This window comes from Peromyscus eremicus, chromosome 8a, assembly GCF_949786415.1.
Source record: "Peromyscus eremicus chromosome 8a, PerEre_H2_v1, whole genome shotgun sequence".
NCBI lineage: Eukaryota > Metazoa > Chordata > Mammalia > Rodentia > Cricetidae > Peromyscus > Peromyscus eremicus.
In genome coordinates this window covers 41,984,609-42,003,448 of record NC_081423.1, presented here as the reverse complement: position 1 = coordinate 42,003,448, position 18,840 = coordinate 41,984,609, and the positions used below count along the sequence as shown (strand labels likewise).

At 40.1% G+C, this 18,840-nt stretch overlaps 1 protein-coding gene across 1 annotated transcript; it reads left to right on the top strand.

Moving 5' to 3' along the window:
- The first annotated feature begins 325 nt into the window (after nt 1–325).
- On the top strand, nt 326–18,478 carry LOC131917071 (zinc finger protein 39-like). The gene is made up of 5 exons (XM_059270709.1): nt 326–437; nt 1,656–1,820; nt 7,317–7,443; nt 14,238–14,330; nt 16,076–18,478. Exons 1-5 carry the CDS (start codon nt 435–437, stop codon nt 17,833–17,835), a joined length of 2,148 nt encoding a protein of 715 aa, XP_059126692.1. The 5' UTR covers nt 326–434; the 3' UTR covers nt 17,836–18,478.
- Nucleotides 18,479–18,840: the final 362 nt, after the last annotated feature.

Below are 18,840 nucleotides of genomic sequence, written 5' to 3'. Positions count from 1 at the left end.
CAACCTCGTCATCCACCTGGAGTGAGCTTTATCTTCAGAGAGCTGCAGACAAAGGGAGCACGGTGGTCAGCTCCTGCAATCTCAGCACTTTGGAGCTGGGGCAGAAGGACTGTTATGAGTTCGAGGTCAGCGCAGGTTAGCTTGTCTCGAAAAACAAGATACAAAACAAAACAAACACTCGCAGCTGTCTCTATTCAGACCGTCTGTCTTACTCAGCCATGGATTGGTGCTCTCTGCGGTCACTCAAGGCACGAGGGGGTGGGGACTGAGATGCGATCCAATCAGGCTCGCATCCCGGGCGCGGGGGCGGGCCTTCGGGGGTTCGCCCGTTCGCGGGCCTTTGTCTCGCGCCATCTTAGCGCTTGATCCGTTAGCTGAGCTGGGCAGTCCGGGCGCCTCGGGCCTGTCAGCTGAGGGAGGCGGACGGGGGCGCCATGGTGAGTGCTGCCCGCGGGAACCGGCCCCGGCTGGACGCAGACGGTGTGGCTCCCGGAGGCCTGTGCGGGGCTGAGCTGCGCCCCTGCCGCCCCCGGTCCTGACGTGGCCGAGCCTCCCCACTCCCTGACGCTGCAGGGAGACTAGTCCTCAGCCGCACCCTTCTCCTCTTGGTGCTGACCCCGGTGCCACAGCTGCTGTGTCTGGCGTCCCATTGTCTAGCAGTGACAGCCCTGGGCGCTAGAGCAGCCTGAGGTGTGGGCTGAGCCTGGGCTGGGGCATCTCCTGGCCTCTCCCTCATCAGGAAGGTTTTTATTGTGTTGGTTTGTGTGGAGAGTGTAGTGAGCAGGGACGTGCAGCGTCTCTTCCCCACAGAATTCGGGTCCTTCGCTGTAGTTACGTTTCTGCTCCCAGTGCACCAGCCCGATGGATCTATGTACATCTTATTCCATCTTCATAACTTCGTGAAGTATGTGTGCCTGACAATCCTGATTGTCAGCTTGATTGGACCGACTACATGAATAAAACACACCTCGGGCTGTGTGAGGGCTTTCCCGGGGTGACATTCCAATGGCCTCATGAATAGATTAATCCCTTGATGAATCCGCAGTATGATATACATTATTGGGTGGTGCTGAGAAGTAGGCATTGGGACAGCGTTGTAGGAAGTTGGTCCCAAGTGTGGCCCTGGGCATCAAAGAAACCTGTGGACTTCTTTACAATGGTTAGAAACTTTTCAAACCCCGTTTAAAATCCCCATTTCCCCTCACTGTGTAAAGTCTCAAATAGAACAGTTAGTAGAACAAATCAGAATTCCTGCATCTTTGACTAGGTTCTGTAGCTATAATTTACATGATTTCCCACAGGACTTGTAAGTTTTAAGTTGATATTATTGGAAGTGTTTTCTTAAGACCATGTTACATGTAGGGGAGAAACTTAAAAAGTTTTTTATAAATAACTATAGCAAAACTTGTGTCAATACGTGGTGTGTTTTGCAATTATTTTGAGGCATTTTTAGCATTTGCTTTTATGACAATTTTACAAAAGGTTTAAATTGTACTCAGGACGCTGCATTTGCCAAGCTCACAAGACAAATCACAGTGTGACTCATTCTCGGAGACTGAGGGTCATTCTGTTGAATTTTGCTTTCATTCATGTGTCTTTGCACTGTAAATGTGGCTCTAAGTCACTCACATCTTCAACACTGTATGGTTTTATAGAGGAACTTGCAGCAGGACCGTGTGGAGAACTCCATGAGTCAACTCCCAAGTCGAACTCTTGACACTGGAAAGCAGAAGAGAAGCTACAAGAAGAGGCCTGTCACTTACAGCCACAGGAGATGGTCCCAGCGGTGTAGAGCAAGAAAACACAAGGCACCAGTGAAGGTAAATAAGAAACTATGGAAGGTAATATATGAGCGTGTTATTGTCTTTATTCCCTTACCTTATCTAGAAACAGTAGTATGAGATTATATATATATTTATATAAAATCTTTTGTCAAACATGATTTAATGTAATATGCCATGGCAATTGACAATCGAAAATCCACAAGAGCACCATCAAGACGGATCAGTGGGTAAAGGTGCTCAACTCTGACAACCTGAGTTGGATCTCCAGGACCCACAAGGTGAAAGGAAAGAACCGAATTCCACATGTTGTCCTTAGACCTCCAAGTGTGCTCTGTGGCACAAGTATGCACATACACTAAATTAAGTGAATTTTTAAAAATTCCCATGACCATTTCGGTAAATGCCGAAAACAAACTGGAGAACAGTGTAGGAACATAAGGTTACATTTTCCTTGGAATTAATGTCATACTTAATAAAACCAGTATTTTTATTTCCTGAGAAGAGAAATAAGACATACCCATTCTCACTACTGCTATTATTACTGTCCTAGAGGTGCTCTCGAGGACCCATGGCAGCAGTAATGACTAAGAGTCATGTAAATTGGAAGCGGAGGGTCATAATCATATGCGTTTGGAGATGAGGTGACACTGTGTTCATTAAAAATATGACATGAAAAAATTGAGTAAAGTAACAAAGGTCAAAAATAAAGTCAACTGTGTTTCTCTACACAAGGAAGAGTCCAAAAATGAAGTTGAGCAATTCCAGTGAAGGATACTAAAAAGCAAAATACTCAAAATAACTTTCTTGAAAGATGTGAAATCTTGATCACTGAAAACTAGACTATATGGTTTGTTTTGGGGTCATTGGTTATCACCTTTTCACCTCTTCCCTTGGCTCTGGGGTCTGTACTTTCATAGAAGGAGGTAGGGATTGCGTTTCTGTCCTTTACGTCATTACAGATTTGCTCAGGATGAGGCCTACACACTCAAATGTGTGTTACTGTCTCCATTGTTATGGACAGAAGAATGAAGTCCACAGAGAGGGGCATCCCAAAAGTGGAACACCAGGTACTGCTTCCTCTCACCCTACCCTGCCCATTGTCTTTATTTAAAGGACCCCATATACATACTATACCAATGGGTATTTAAAGGAGGGATCTGGGATCCAGGGCTCTAAGGAAGGAGGCTAGGGATTCCACAGTGTGAAGGAAGATGGCTCTGAGGAACTATATCTGAGGTTGTCCTCTGGTCTACATGGACAATACCGTTTGGTTAGCCAAGCTAAGTGGGGGATCTGATTATTGGATTGACTACAAGTAGGCATTTGATTTTTCATCAGAGTTAGGAATGACAAATGCTGTAAATGGCTGTAAAAGGCTGACCACTAAAACCAAATGTCACTGTATCTGGGGTTAGGGCACTTTGGAGTTAGCTGCAGTTGAAAAAGTACTATCCCTAATCTTATAGGACTAAGGGCCTTTAAAAGAAGAGGGAGAGAGTTCTTTCTCACTGCACTGTGTGGGTACACATCAAGGAAATTGCCTTTATAATCCTGGGAAGGCCTCAGCAGAAACTGAATCAGCTGGTATCTTGATCTGCAGAACTGAGAAAATGCAGCAAGTTATGGAAGCCCAAAGCAGCTAACGCAGGGAGGGATTTGGATTGGAGAAAGCAACTAACTAATCACATCCTATTTTTGCTTCTTCAGTTCCCCATAAAAATGAAATTCCTTTGTCCACATCTATGAATTTGATGCTTCCGTTGGACTGCTGTTAAACTAGCTTATTGACCTACAGAGAGTCAGTGACTTTATGATATAAAATTCTACTCCATAAATATGCTACTCTCTTTATTTGCTTTTTTTTTTTTAAATCCCCCACCCTGTTCTTCCTTCATATATTTGCATACTTTGTTGTTAGTCTGGCCAGGGTTTTATTTCAGTACTTTTGTTGTATGAATAGTCTCACATGTAGAATTTAATTTTTTATAGTTTTAATTTATTGAGTTTTCTATTTGAAATACTTTACAGGAGATTATCAGGTGTTTTTACTTCTAAATGATATGGAAATCATAATCCTCATTTTTCCCTTTTCATTTAACTTGGTTGGCATGTCTTATACAGTGCTGGTGCTCATGAGGTGGGTCTTTATGTTTATGTTTGAGTTTTGTAGATAGGATCTTGCTATGTAGACCAGACTGGCCTCAAACTTGGATCCTCCTGCCTCTACCCCTCAAGTGCTGGGATTACAGGCCTACCAAACCTTGCCTGGAAAGACGGGGCATCCTTATCACTCCGTCTTTTTTCTCGGCTGTCATGCTGCCTTTTTTGTTAAGAGACATAAATTTTATCATGAGAAGAAAGACTGTCCTGAATTTTTTTTGGCCGAGAATCTTTACAAAGGGCTCTTGTTTAAAAAAAAAAAAATGGCTCAGTGGTTAAGAACACAGAGTACTCTTCCAGAAGACCTGGGTTCAATACCCAGCATCCACATGGCACCTCACAACCGTCCGTAACTCCAGTTCTAGGGTATGCAAGGCCTTCTGGCCTCTGTGGGCACTGCATGCATGTGGTACATATATATACATGCAGGCAAAACACCCATCCACATAAAATAAAATAAGTAATAAAAAAAATGCCTTTTCCATGTCTTTGAGGATTATCACAAGATCACACACTCCCACCAGTGGAACTGTGGATACAGTGAAATACATTAATGTATTTTTTAATATTGAGCTTTTCTTTATTTCTAGATAAGTATTTAAGAATATTTCTCAGTTCCTGTGGTCTGATTCTCTTCCGTAGTCACTGAATGCTAATGTTTCTGTGGATTTTGTACTTTTATTTTAACAATCTCTTGGGTTCTCCTGAGGCCATTTCACTTACTCTTTTGTCTTTGTATGACTGAGGTTCTGCTGTTAGGAAATCTTACTTTTCCTGCTAAAACTGTCCTTTGATTGCTAGGTCCTGTCTTAATAAGGTTTCTATTGCTGTAAAGAGACACCATGACCACAACTACTCTTATAAAGGAAAATATTTAATTAGGGCTAGCTTACAGTTGCAGAGTCCATTATCATCATGGGGGGACATGGTGGTGTGCAGGCAGACATGGTGCTGGAGAAAGAGCTGAGAGTTCTACATCCTGATCCACAGGCAACAGGAAGTGAACTGTTTATCATACTGAGCATAGCTTAAGCATAAGAGATCTCAAAGCTCAACCCCCATAGTGACATACTTCCTCCAACAAAGGCACATCTCCTAATAGTGCCACTCCTTATGGGGTCACAGGTCCTGTATCCAGTAGCCAGTTGAATGTTCTCACATGTCTAATCACAGAAACATAGTATGTTTAGTTGGGCATGGTGGTTCACATGCTTGTAATTGTAGTACCCTGGAGGCAAGAGGATCAAGAGTCCAAGGCCAGCCTCAGCTATGCAGAGTTTGAGTCTAGCCTGGACTGCATGAGACACTGTCTCAAAAACAAACTATCCAAGCCAATAGTACATTTTAAGATCAATCTATTACTTATCATATTCATTGTACGTCCTTTGGTAATATATTGTGTACCCTAATAAACTTGCCTGAGGATCAGAGGACAGAGCCAGCCACTGGATTAGACATAGAGGTCAGGCAGTGGTGGGACACACCCTTAATCCTATCACTCGGAAGCCAGAGATCCATTTGGATCTCTGTGAGTTCAAGGCCACGTTGGAAACAGAGCCAGGCAGTGGTGACACACACCTTTAATCTCAGTACTGGGAAGCACACGTGCCTTTAATCCCAGGAAGTGATGTCTGGGCAGAGAAAGGTATATAAGGTGTGAGGAAACAGGAACTCACTCTCTTTAGGCTGAGGATTTCATAGAGATAAGAACCAGTGCCTGGCTGTTCTGCTTCTCTTATCCTCAGGCAAGTTTATTAGGGTACACAATCTATCACTACAACTTCCCCTTAATTTTTACAAAATTACTTTCTACTTATCATGTATACATCCTGAAAGTATATATCTCTTTTTACTCTAAGCACAACAGACAATTACCAAATTTTAGTCCTGGAATTTTTTCGCTTTTTCATTTTTCTAGGGTGTGTTTTCTATTTTCTCTTTGTATATGTGCTTGTTTATTTGTTTGTTTGTTTGACATGGGGTCTCATTATGTAGCCCTAGCTGGCCTTGTACTTAACAGGGATCTGTGCACCACCACACTTGGCTGTATGTGGGGGCCCGCTCCCAACTTTTGAAGGGTTCTTAGGTGGAAGAGAGAGGAATTAGGAAATATCAGACAGAATGAAAGATGGAGACAAGAAGAAAGACAGAAACACAGGATAGCTTCAGGAGGGCCTGGATCAATACCCAACAGCCTTGAAATTTATTCAAGAGGGCTTTTTATAATATACCAAGGAGAGAGACAAAAGACCTCCCCCTTGCAAGATCAAAGCACACCGTACAGCCAAGTGCAGACCCTTCCAAACACCTGATAAGCATGCCCGTGGTCAAATTATCTCCTTATGCAGCCCTGCTGGGTAAAGCAAGCTCAGATTCTTGGACCCTGAGTAAGTTCTCACTAGGAAGCCTCTGTGGGCTCCCACAGCTGCATTCTTTTATTTTCTTTTTGGTTTTTGAGACAGGATCTCATGTAGCCTCACCTGGCCTATTGCTACTTAGCTAAGGGTGGTTTCTATTCTGTATTCAAAGGCTATATACCCAGTGCAGGTAATTATGTGTCACCTGGTTCCTTCTCTCATTATTCTTCATTTGCATTCTTCTCTGACCTCCTTTCCTGAGATGGCTTTCAAAATGCAGATCTTAGATTTAAGAGGCAAATATAAAGATTACTGCAAATGTACTCGAGTTGTTGGAATCAGACCAGTTGTCTGGAATGCAGAACCACTGGGTTGTCAGTCACCTGAACATGTAACTATAACTCACCATTGCCCAGGAACAGTCACATACGTATGGGTCTACGTATAGGTCTATTAACCGCCAATGGGTTTGTGCTTTTACAACTTGACTTCTGTGGCTTGTTACTCATGAGAACTCATTGGGTCGAAGAGCTAAGCCTGCCGTCAGTAAAACATAACTTCAAGGATGCGTAGCAGTCCTCATCCCCCTGTTCTGCACTGACATGTGTCTTTATTCAACATTATTTCAAGGATGAGGTGTGCCTGTGTCCTCATTCAGACTAGATTACCAGGCCACTTGTAAACAAGGTTTCTTTTCTTTTTCTTTCTTCCTTTTAAGATAGAGAGAGAGTTTGTATATGTGTGTGTTACTGCAAATTGAATCCAGGGTCTTGTGCATGTTTTACTGCACATAATCCATCCATTTTTGTTAGGAAAGGAAAATTCTGTAGTAGTAGTCTTTTGTGTTACTAAATTAGTATGGAAGCATAAAATATTAGTGATTTTTCCATCCCATGATAGAGAATATAAACCAATATGCAGCCTGCATGAGAGACACTCACAAAGAGCAAACTCCCACATTCCTAGCTTTTGATAGCCCCAAAATCTTGAGTTGAGGAGAAATGTTTCATTTCAGGGGTTGATGTCATTTGAGGATGTCTCCGTGGACTTCACCTGGGAGGAGTGGCAGGACCTGGATGACACTCAGAGGAAGCTCTACAGGGACGTGATGCTGGAGACCTACAGGAGCCTGGAGTCCTTGGGTGAGTGAAAGTCCCCAGTAGTATTAGAAGCACTTCCTTTGTTAGTAAGAACAGTTGAAATTTGTTTACACACACACACACACACACGTATGTATAAATAAACCTACCTACAGAAATTGGCAGGTCTATGCAGACATATCACATCTTTATATTGGGAACATTTAAATCTCTGTTAGCTATTTTGGAACATTTAATCATTTTTCAACCATGGCCATGCTTCTGTGCTATAGAAAACTGAAAGTTACACTGGCTATTCAGTTGTACCCCTGCATGCATTAACCGTCTTCGCTCAGTCCCTCCCTCGCATACTCTTCTAGGCTATGATAACCATTCTTGCCTCTGTTTTTTTGAGTGCAACTTTGTCTTCCACATATAAACAAGGATATGCAATGTTTATCTTTTTGTGCCTGACTTATTTAGTGAAAACATACATCAGTTCCAACCTGAGATAATTTTTGAGTTCTTAGTGATTAATATTCCCTTATGCATAAATACCTTTTTTTAAAAGACAAGATTTCATGTAGCCCAAGATTACCTTGAACTCATGATCTTTCAAAATACTGATTTCATTTTCTTTTAATATATTCAGTAGTAGCTGCACCATAAAAGTAGTTCTATTTCTAGTTGTTTTTTTTTTTTTTTTTGAGGAACTTTCATACTGTTTTTCATAGTAACAATTTTATATTCCCAGCAACAGTGTAGGGTAATGTATCTTTCTCTGTGTCCTGTTGTTTGTGGTTTTGATAATATTCGAGCTGCAAGTGTTATGATACTTCACTGTGGTTTTGATTAGCATTTTTCTGATATTTACAACTATTGACCATTTATTGATGAGTTTGTGAGTTATTTATATGCCTTTGGGAAAACACCTATTCAAATCACTTGTTAAATTTTTAGTTAAATTATTTTCTGCTGTTAAATTCCTTGTATATTCCAGAAATCTTGTGTAGTTGGACATTTTCTTTCAGTGTATATGTTAATATTTCACTCTTGTCATTTGCCTTTCTTTATAGAGGTTTTTTATTTATGAAATCCCAGTTGTCAGTTTTTGCTGTTGATGGCTGTGGTTTGAGGTCATGTCATAATCTTTGTGCTGAGTGTGATTGTGCATGTCTGTGTTTCCCACACCCTTGAAATTGAGGAGGAAGCATTACTTGGGCTCAGGACTTCCAGACCAGCGTGGCAATGTAGGGAGGCCAATCTCAAAAAGGTAATAATCTTTGAATCAATATCCAGCTTCCCTGTATTCCCTGTATTTCAGTAGTTTCAGATCTTGTGTTTATGTCTTTGATATATTTTAATTTGATTTCTGAATATGGTAAGATATAGGGGATCTAATATCTTTCTGTATGCAGGAGTGTATAGTTTTTTTTTTAACTAATTATTGAAGGGAACCTCCTTTCTAAATGTTCCTGCTGCCTCTGGTAAAAACCAGTTGGCTGTAATGTATGGACTTGTTTCTCTGTTGTTCCATTAGCCTGTTTGTCTGCTTCTATGCAGGTACTGTGCTGTTGGTTACATATGTAATGAGCAGATTTGTTCTTTTTTTTTTTTTTTTTTTTTTTCCCAAGAACGCTTTGACTGTCTGGGGTCTTTTGTGTTTCTCTGTAAAGATTAGGACTGACTTTTTTGTAGTTCTGTGAAAATGCTCTTGATACTTAGATAATTGGTAAGTCAATCTGAGTATGTGGACATTTTATCAATATTGAATTTATTTATGACAATGAGATCTTCATTTTGGGGTCCTCATTTTCTTTCATCAGTGTTTCACATACATGCATACTACGTATATATGGTGTGTGTGATAAAGGTTTATTAAGGAAGGGGACAGGCAAAAGAGATCTAGTCCTCCTTGATGCCAGCATGTTGGCTAGCTCCTCCGACTTCCTCTTGGCACAGATGTGCATCCTCACCCACTTCTTGATGAACTTGCGTGTCCTTGGAGGCACTGTGCAGATCTGATGGCCTACCACTCATAGGGCAGAAAATTGCACATTCCCTTAAAATTTTGGTATGTTTAGTGAGACATCAGCACTGTCAGCCACGTCTCGGCTTTTTTACATTCTTTCTTTCTATGTGGCCTGGGATGAGGCCAACAACCATGGGCTACCCTGGAGCCAGGGTTGCTGCCCTTCAGTGGGGGCTTCAACAGGAAGCTTATCATTTTTATTGTAATAATCCTTTATGACTGTGCTTTAGTAACTTTTGAGTAGTATTACTGTCTTTACATCTCAACAATTTCATTAAAGAGACTACTGGATAGGGCTGGGGAAGATGATCCATTTGAAAACATTCTCCAGTGATGCTGTGGGTTTTGTTGACAGACTTCTTATTACTGATTCAAATGTGTTAATATCCTGTCAGATTGTATTCTCATGGTTGAGTTGGGTAGCTTGTGTATGTACAGTGAATTACATATTTCTTTAGATTTTTTTCAATTTGATCATGTTCATTGTATTCGCTAAGGATACTTTGGATTTCTTTTTCTTTTCTTTCTTTCTTTCTTTCTTTCTTTCTTTTTTTTTTGTGATTTTTCAAGACAGAGTTTCTCTGTTTAGCTCCGACTGTCCTGGAATTTGCTCTGTAGACCAGGCTGGCCTTGAATTCACAGAGATCCACCTGCTTCTGCCTGCTGAGTGCTGAGATTAAAGGTGTGTGCCACCACCACCCAGCTGATACTTTGGATTTCTATGGTATCACTTGTGATGTCTTTTTTAAAATTTTAATTAAAAATTGTTCAAAAGTTAGTTTTTTTCTTTTGATTTGACTTTGATGCAGGTACACATGGTATCTTTGCAGTATTGCTTTAGATGCAGTTGGAGCAGTCATTTGTTCCAATAAATTCTCAGATTTGCACTTTGCTTTCTTTCATACTCACTAGTCATCCAGTAGGATGTTTAATTTCCAAACACTATAGTTAATAATGCTCTTTTTACTTTAGCTTCTACTTTTATCTCACTGTGATTAGAGAGGACAGTAACTATGAACCCAGGGTTTTTGCTTGTTTGTTTTTTTAAATTTGTTGAGGCTTACTTTATTTCTTAACATTTGTCCTGCCCTGAGAAGTAATGTGAGCTGTGAGATGAATGGCACTCCTCAGCAGTGGGGAATATTCTGGAAGTGTCTGGTTTTTTTTGTTTTGTTTTTTTTAAATACAGGTTTTGATTTAATTTGTTTGAATTCTGGATGCTCTGAGTTCCCATCTTCATGTTACATCCACCCCTTCCTATTCAGTCCACATGTCTTTCCTAGTGAATGGTTTTCTCTTCTGTCATTGAGAAAATAACAGTATTTTCATCTATTCAGTTTATATTTTTTATTGAGAAATATGTCGTTTATGCTCAAGGATATTTTTGATAAGTGAAGATGTATTTCTGACATTTTTGGTGGCTATTTTCTGTATTTTTTCCTGTGTTAATTTTTTTTTGGGGGGGGGTTTCGAGACAGGGTTTCTCTGTGTAGCTTTGCGCCTTTCCTGGAACTCGCTTTGGAGACCAGGCTGGCCTCGAACTCACAGAGATCCGCCTGCCTCTGCCTCCCGAGTGCTGGGATTAAAGGCGTGCGCCACCATTTTTTATGTTTAATGGTTTTCTTGTATTGATACACTTTCATCTTTTCCTTTTGTGTATCTGCTGTATTGTTTAATTTTATATGTTCATATGCTTTAGTAATGGTGGTTATTATCCTTTCGCTTATTGTATAACATCTCTTAAGCATTTCCTGTAGGACTGTGTATTAGGCAAGGTTCTCCAGAGCAGTGGTTCTCAACATGTGGGTCTTGATTCCCTTGGGGTTTGAATGACCCTTTCACAAGGGTCACCTCAGACCATTGGAAAACACAGGGATTTATATTATGAGTCATAACAGTAGCAAAATTTATAGTTAGAAGTGCTGGGCGTGGTAGGGCATGCCTTTAATCCCAGCACTCAGGAGGCAGAGGCAGGCAGATCTCTGTGACTTTGAGGCCAGCCTGGTCTACAGAGTGAGTTATAGGACAGCCATGACTTACACAGAGAACCCTGTCTTGAAAAACCAACCCCCCCAAAAAAAACCCCAAAATTACAGTTATGAAGTAGTAATGAAAATAATTTTATGGTTGGGGGGGGTTACTACAACATGAGGAACTATATTAAAGGGTCACAACATTAGGAAGGTTGAGAACCACTGCTCTAGAGGAACAGAACATCTGTGTGTGTGTGTGTGTGTGTGTGTGTGTGTGTGTGCGCGTGTGTGTGTGCTTGTGTGTATTAAAGAAGATTTATTAGAATATCTTACAGCTGATAGGGAAAGGTAGTCAAACAGTGGCTATCTACATACTGGAGAGCCTGAGAACCCAGTAGCTTCTTAGTCCACAAGGCCAAATACCTCAGCAGTCTCAGTCTAGAGTTTAAAGCCTGAAAGAATCCTGGGAGTTGCTGCTTCGATCCATTTTGGAAATTGGAGAAGCTAGAGTCTGCTATCAGGAAAGAACGACACTAGCAGCAGAGATGAATGCACTCACCAGCAAGAAGTACAGGAAGGCAGCAAACAGCACTGCTTTCCCTCAGACCCCACTGGATCTGGGTCACAGATAGAAGGTGCTGTTGAGTGGGGGAGGGGCTTCTCGCCTCAGTTAATCCTTCCTGGGAGAACCCACACAGACCTGTGCAGAGGCTTGTCCCTTATTGATTCCAGACCCTATTAAGTTGACAAGATTAATTACCACAGTCTGATCTAGTGGTGATGGATTTTTTTAGTTTTTGTTTCTTTTAGAAAGTCCAATTCTCAGTTTTTGAAAGTTAACCTCTCTAGATACAGTATTCTGGGTCTGGCAATGGTTTTGGTTTTTGTTTAACTTTGAGTCAATCTTTTGTCCTCACCTGGGGGATTCTTCTTGGTCTCTGTTGTTCCTCTAATGCATGTTTTGCTTTTGACAGTCTGATTATATACAATACAACTCAGAACCTTTTTTGGGCAAATCTGTTGCATCTAGATGGTTATATTTTCTCTTGAATTTGGATTTTTTAAATCATTTATTTTATTTTTAAATAATTTATTTGGATAAAAAAACTTGGTGTGTATATGTGTGTGGAATATGTGCTTGTGTGCATGAATTTGTACAATTTCACACACACATGCATAAACATTTGGAGGCTAGAGGATAGGAAGATGTTAGGTGTATACCTTTCTTTCTCTCCTTATTCCTTTGTATCTTAAAAAACAACTGGAGGATAAAAGGCTTTATATGGCCATCACCAGGGGAAGCCACAACAGGAACTGAAGCAGAGACCATAGAGGAGTGCTGCTACTGACTTGCTCCATCATGGCTTGTTCAGTCTGCTTTCTTGTACATCCAGGACCACTTGCCCAAGTTTGGCACAGCCCACAATGGGCTGGGGCCTCCCACATCAATCACTAATCAAGAAATTTCTCCACAAGCTTTCCTTGGAGGCATTCTTTCAATTGGGGTTCCTATTCCCAGATAACTAGCCTTTGTCAAGTTAACAAAAACAAAAAACCCAATCTGGATACCTTGAGACAGGGCCCTTCACTTTTAGGCTAGGCTGGCTGGTTAGCAAACTCCTGGGATCCCCTCTGCCTCCTATTGTTTGTTTTTTTGAAACAAGGTTTCACCATGTAGCTCGTGCTTACCTAGAATTTGTTACATAGTCTAGGCTGGCCTCCAACTCCCTGATTTTCTTGTTTGAGCCTCCAGAATGCTGAGATTTACAGGTGTAGTCTACCATGCCTGGCTGAATGTTTTGTTTTTTATATCTATTCTCTATTCTTTTTTGAACACCAGTCAGACAACTACTTAAACCAAAAGTGTTGAAGGTGTTCTTCATTAAGAAAAAAATATTGGGGACTAGAGAGATGGCTCAGCAGTTACGAGCACTGGCTGCTCTTCCAGAGGACCAAGACATTCAGAGCTACATAGTAAGATCCTGTCTCAAAAACAAAACAAAACAAAACAAAAACAAAATCTGACCACAATATTCTAAACTTTAATCAATTCTGCTGTGGAGGCACCCACCTTTTTGTTTTCCTTAAGTTTTTGTTGAGCTTTAGCTCCAAAATTCAGATTGCTTAAAATTTTTTTAAGCACACACACATGCCATGCCATATGTCTAGAGTTCAGAGGACAGCTTGGCAGACTTGGTGTTCTTTTTCCTCTATACGGGTCCTAGAGATGGAACTCATATGTGAGGCTTGGTACCAGGTGCCTTTACCTGCTAACCCATCTTGACAGCCAGATCACTTCAGATTTTAGTCACCCTTATCTCCTACATATCTGAGTCTGCTTACTTGTTTTCTTTCCTTCTTTTCCTTCCTTTCTTCCTTCCTTCCTTTTTTAAAAACTTAATTGTATCGTGTCTTTTTAAGTATTTTAAAACTCATTCTTAGATTTCCTTTTCATATTTATTTATCCTTAGTGCCGGGGATTAATTTAGGGATTCATATACATACTGGGCAAGTGTTCTGCCACTGAGCTGTATTCCCAACACTCTGTTTATTTTTTATTTTGAGACAGGCTCTTATTAAGTTGCTTAGACAGACTTTCAACTAGTATTCCTTCTGTCTTAGCCTCTCAGGCATCTGAGATCACAGATCTGCACTAACCACAGCTTTGCTTTCTTTCTCAGGCCATTTAACTTTACTTAATAAAGGCAAGATTGCAGACCATGAGGGACATGAGTGGACACTGACAAAGGGTTCAGATTTGTCTAGCAATCACTCCGTTCCCAAAGGTGCTATCTTTCTGCGTGTTCTTGACTTAGCATCTGATAGACTCTTATGCTATTTCCCATTAACAGGTCACTGCATTACCAAACCTGAGGTGATCTTTAAGTTGGAGCAAGGAATTGGGCCATGGAGAGTAGAAGAAGTCCCAGAGCAGAGTCGGCCAGGTCAGTGAATGCACCCTGGACAAACAGACAAGAATGACTAGAATCTAGTAGACGTTGGCCATGTTGAGCTGCTTTCACTGATGGCTCTGGTCCTAGTCTTGGGATCAGCTGGTATCATATATCAGATGTTTCCTGTGTACATTCTCCAAGGAGAAGTCTCACATGAACAAAATTATCATAGATAATTTTGGTTAGTTGGTTTCGCTACTTTCTCTAAATTCTCAATTATTTGTGTTTTCTACCCCAGGCATTTTTGACTCCATTAGTTCTTTATCACATGGTATTTGGTTATCTCCTAAACATTGCACTTTTAAAATTAGACATGTAAGTAATAATAAAACATGCATCTGCACATAAAGAGCTTACATTTTGTTGAATATTAAACACACAAAATATTTGGTTGTAAGATAAAAGTCACAAAGAATGTTTTATCACAAAACAAGAAATAAAAGTATATACTGTTTTATTTCAGGAAAAGTCTAAAGGGAAGGGAATTTTGAGGAGATTATTATTCATTTAGTTTAATCTTGATATTACTTTTTTCCAAATTTGGTATACCTAATATATAAGTGGGCATAAAATATAGACTTGAGAGTGGTCATGATCTTAGTCCTTTGGAAATTGGTAGGTTAATGTAAATATTTATTATTATAGTTATTCAGGTATTAACCAAGGTGATTGATGGGAAAAAATAGAAAAAGAAGCCTAGAATCAAGTCTTCTGTCCTACAGCATCAGAATCCATGAAAGTGAGGGGGACACTCAGCACAACCAAATGACCCAGCATGGAAAGGGGAAACCTAGGCTTGACAGGACAAGTAGGCCTTTGATGTGAAGAGACTTAATTGCAGCAGGATTTCATGTTGAAAGGCTGAGATTTCTGTGTGGGTGTAGAAGTCTCTCATCAGTAGTCTCTCTTTGTGAAACTAATTTGAAGACAATAGATTTACGTAGAAGGCTACATATATAATGTAGAAGACAGCTTAATACAAAATAGAAGCTTCCAGAAGCAAAGAGTTACAAAGCATGGGTGCATGTACCTTAACCTAAGTGGAGAATGACAGTTCTGTGAATCTCAGAAATATCCAGAAAAACATTTCAAAGAATGATGGGCATTGCTTTGTTTCCTGAATGAATTCATTGGAGGTAGGCTGGAGCTTCCTGACCCTCTCAGGGTTCTAGGAAGCATAAAATAGATTTTGATTAGGAAACTGGAGGGATAGAGTTAGCTGTTTTCATGTGAAAATAACGGCATTTGTGTTTATAAACCAACCCCCTAAGTTTCTATTGTGGTTCCTCATAGAAAAGTGAAAACTGAACACACAGGTATCAATCCTTTCCTAAGTCTAAACTGTATTTCTGATTAGGTGAAAGACACACCACATGAACCTCCACCTGCAGATAGCTAACTGACAAGGACCTGACCTTACAAGTCAGTTAGGAAAGGAAAGTGGGATGACTAAGAACTAGAATAAAGGAACAGGAAAATAGCAGGTGGAAATGAGTGTACTGAAATATACGGCTAGGCATAGGTGAATATTTAACTCGCTCATGTTTCAATTGAATAAAACATTTTAAATCAATGAAGTGATGTGATTTTACATTGTCTAATTGATAGATTCACTGGGGACAAATCTGTATACATCATATATCAATATTATTTGAAATCATAATGCAGTGAGAATGAGAAGGCAATGCTTTATCTTTCTGCTGTATATGAGCTTGGCTACTTCTGTTTTCTTTTAGATATCCAGAAAGTAAATGAACTGGTTGAAACCAGCCAGGACAATCAAGAGAGACATTTGTGGCACCTTGTAATTACCAACAGCAACACGTCGACTAAGGAGAATGTTAAATTAGGAAAAATATTTAATGTGAGCTCAAAGAATGTTTCAAATATGACTGTAAAGAATGGAAATTCTTCAGGAATGAGACCTGCAGCACTTAATGTATGGCAGAATGGACTTCCCCCTAATGAGCCTGATAACATGCAGACTGGAAAGGAACTTGATGGCTCCCTAAGTAGCAAGCCCCCCATACATGCACAGCATCATAGGTTGTATAACAGCGCTCCAAGTACTCAAGAGCATTTTCAATGTTGTAGGCAAGAAGCAGCCTGCAACACAAAGGCATTATGGACAAGTAAGAGGTTCCACATTGCACCTAGTTCCAGTGAAGTTGGTGAGTCTGGGAAAGCATCTGATGAGGTAGCTCTTAATTCACAAGAGATGACTTGGGTAAGGGAACCAACGTGGGAATGTAATATTTGTAAGAAAACATTCTGTTCAAAGTTCAAGCTCACAAAACATAAGAAAACACACAAAGTACAGAAATATTACAGGTGTAGTGATTGTGAGAAAACCTTCATTAAGAAATCATACCACAAAAAACAGAGAATACATGCAGGAGTCAGATCCTCCAGATGCAGACAATGTAAGAAATTTTTTCATCAGAAAAAACAGCAAAATGTACGTCAGAGAGTCCCCAGAGGAACAAAGCTGTATGAAATGTATCAATCTGAAAAAAGCTTTAACGAGAAGCCAAAGCTCAGGAGATTTCAGAGAACAGGTTATAAACCCTATGGATGTCATATGTGTGGGAAATCATTTTACCGGAAGTCACACCTCAACAGGCATCAGAGAATTCACACAGGTGAGAAACCCTATGGATGTAAAGAATGTAAGAAAACTTTCTACCATAAGTCATCCCTCACTATACATCAGCGAACTCACACAGGTGAGAAGCCCTATGAATGTAAAAAATGTAGGAAAACTTTCTACTGTAAGTCAGACCTGAATGTACATCACAGAACTCACACAGGTGAGAAACCATATGAATGTGACGAGTGTGGAAAAACTTTCTACTCTAAGTCACACCTCATTATCCATCAGAAAATTCACACAGGTGACAAACCATATGAATGTGAAGAATGTCAGAAAACATTCAATCGTAAATCAAACCTCACTGTACATCAGAAAACACACACAGGTGAGAAACCTTATGAATGTGGTGTATGTGGAAAAACTTTTCACCGGAAGTCACACCTCAGCATGCATCAGGGAACTCACACTGGTGAGAAGCCCTATGAATGTAAAGAATGTGGGAAAGCTTTCTACCAGAAGTCCAGTCTCAGCAGGCATCAGAGAAATCATACAGGTGATAGACCATACTCATGTGAAGAATGTAGGAAGACATTCCTTCATAAGTCATCCCTCACTGTCCATCAAAGGAGCCACACAGGTTATAAACCATACTCATGTGAAGAATGTAGGAAAACATTTTACAGTAAGTCACATCTCACTGTACATCAGAGAACTCACACAGGTGAGAAGCCCTATGAATGTAAGATATGTAAAAAGGCTTTTCACCAGAAATCATACCTAAACAGGCATCAGATAACTCATGAAAGTGAGAAACGATTTGAATGTCAAGAATGTAGGAAAACATTCTATCATAAGTCATCCCTCACTGTGCATCAGAAAATTCACCTGAGGGCATGCCTATGAGTGTAATGTGGAAAGCCCTTTTAGCAGAAACTGTCAGCAGGCATCAGACAACACACACACAGGAGATATTCTAAAAATGTGATGATTGAGGACAATGTTTTTGTGAGAAGGCCACCTTAGCAAGCATTACATTTATATAGAAAATTCTGTGTGGCACAAGTTGGCTGTCTTCTTTGGAACACAGTCTCTTATGTAGTCTTGTCTGACCATATAACAGGCGTAGAGAAAAATGTGCATATATATGATGATCATTGTTTCTACCAGGCCCACAGAAATGCTGTAAGTTTTTTTTTTTTTTCTCCCTGAGTTTACATGAGCTCTGGGCCTGAAGTGAATGTGACCTGCAAGATGGCCTTGACATCCATTGTCAGAGAGTCAACAATTTAAGAGACATATAACTGATTGGAGAGAGCAGAGAGGCTCTCATTTTTATCCCCAAATACTCTTAGTTTAGTTGAGGAATACTTTCTCAAATCATTGTGCATGATGTTTTGAAAAGAATGCAAATCTCCATAACTAATTCACTTAATGAAGTTTTTGAGAGAACTTACATGCTCTTTAATATTTCAAAATTTGTACACAAGGGAAACTTCCATAGCAAATTGAGAATACTTTATTAGAAAAGTTTTGTTGAACAGTTTGAATAAATGTTGATAATGTGTGACACTTTGAACAAAACTTAAATGTCAGAAGTTTGTAATGAAGGAAAACTACCAGTTTTTGTAGTTTTAATACTAACTTTCAAATGGAGGTATACATGTGCCAATAAATAATATGAGTGATGTTATTGTCTGTCAGAGTACACTGTGTCTGGGAACATTTGTGGTTGTTGTAACTGGAGGTTGGGAGTTGGTACTCGTACACAGTAGATAGGGGCCAGACGTGCTTTGTAACAGCCTGAAGTGCACAAAGCATTCCCTCATTCACATGTATGCGGGTGTTTTATACTAATGGGAAATTCCTTTGGTGAGACTTAGGTTAAGGATAGAAAGCATATTTGCTTTG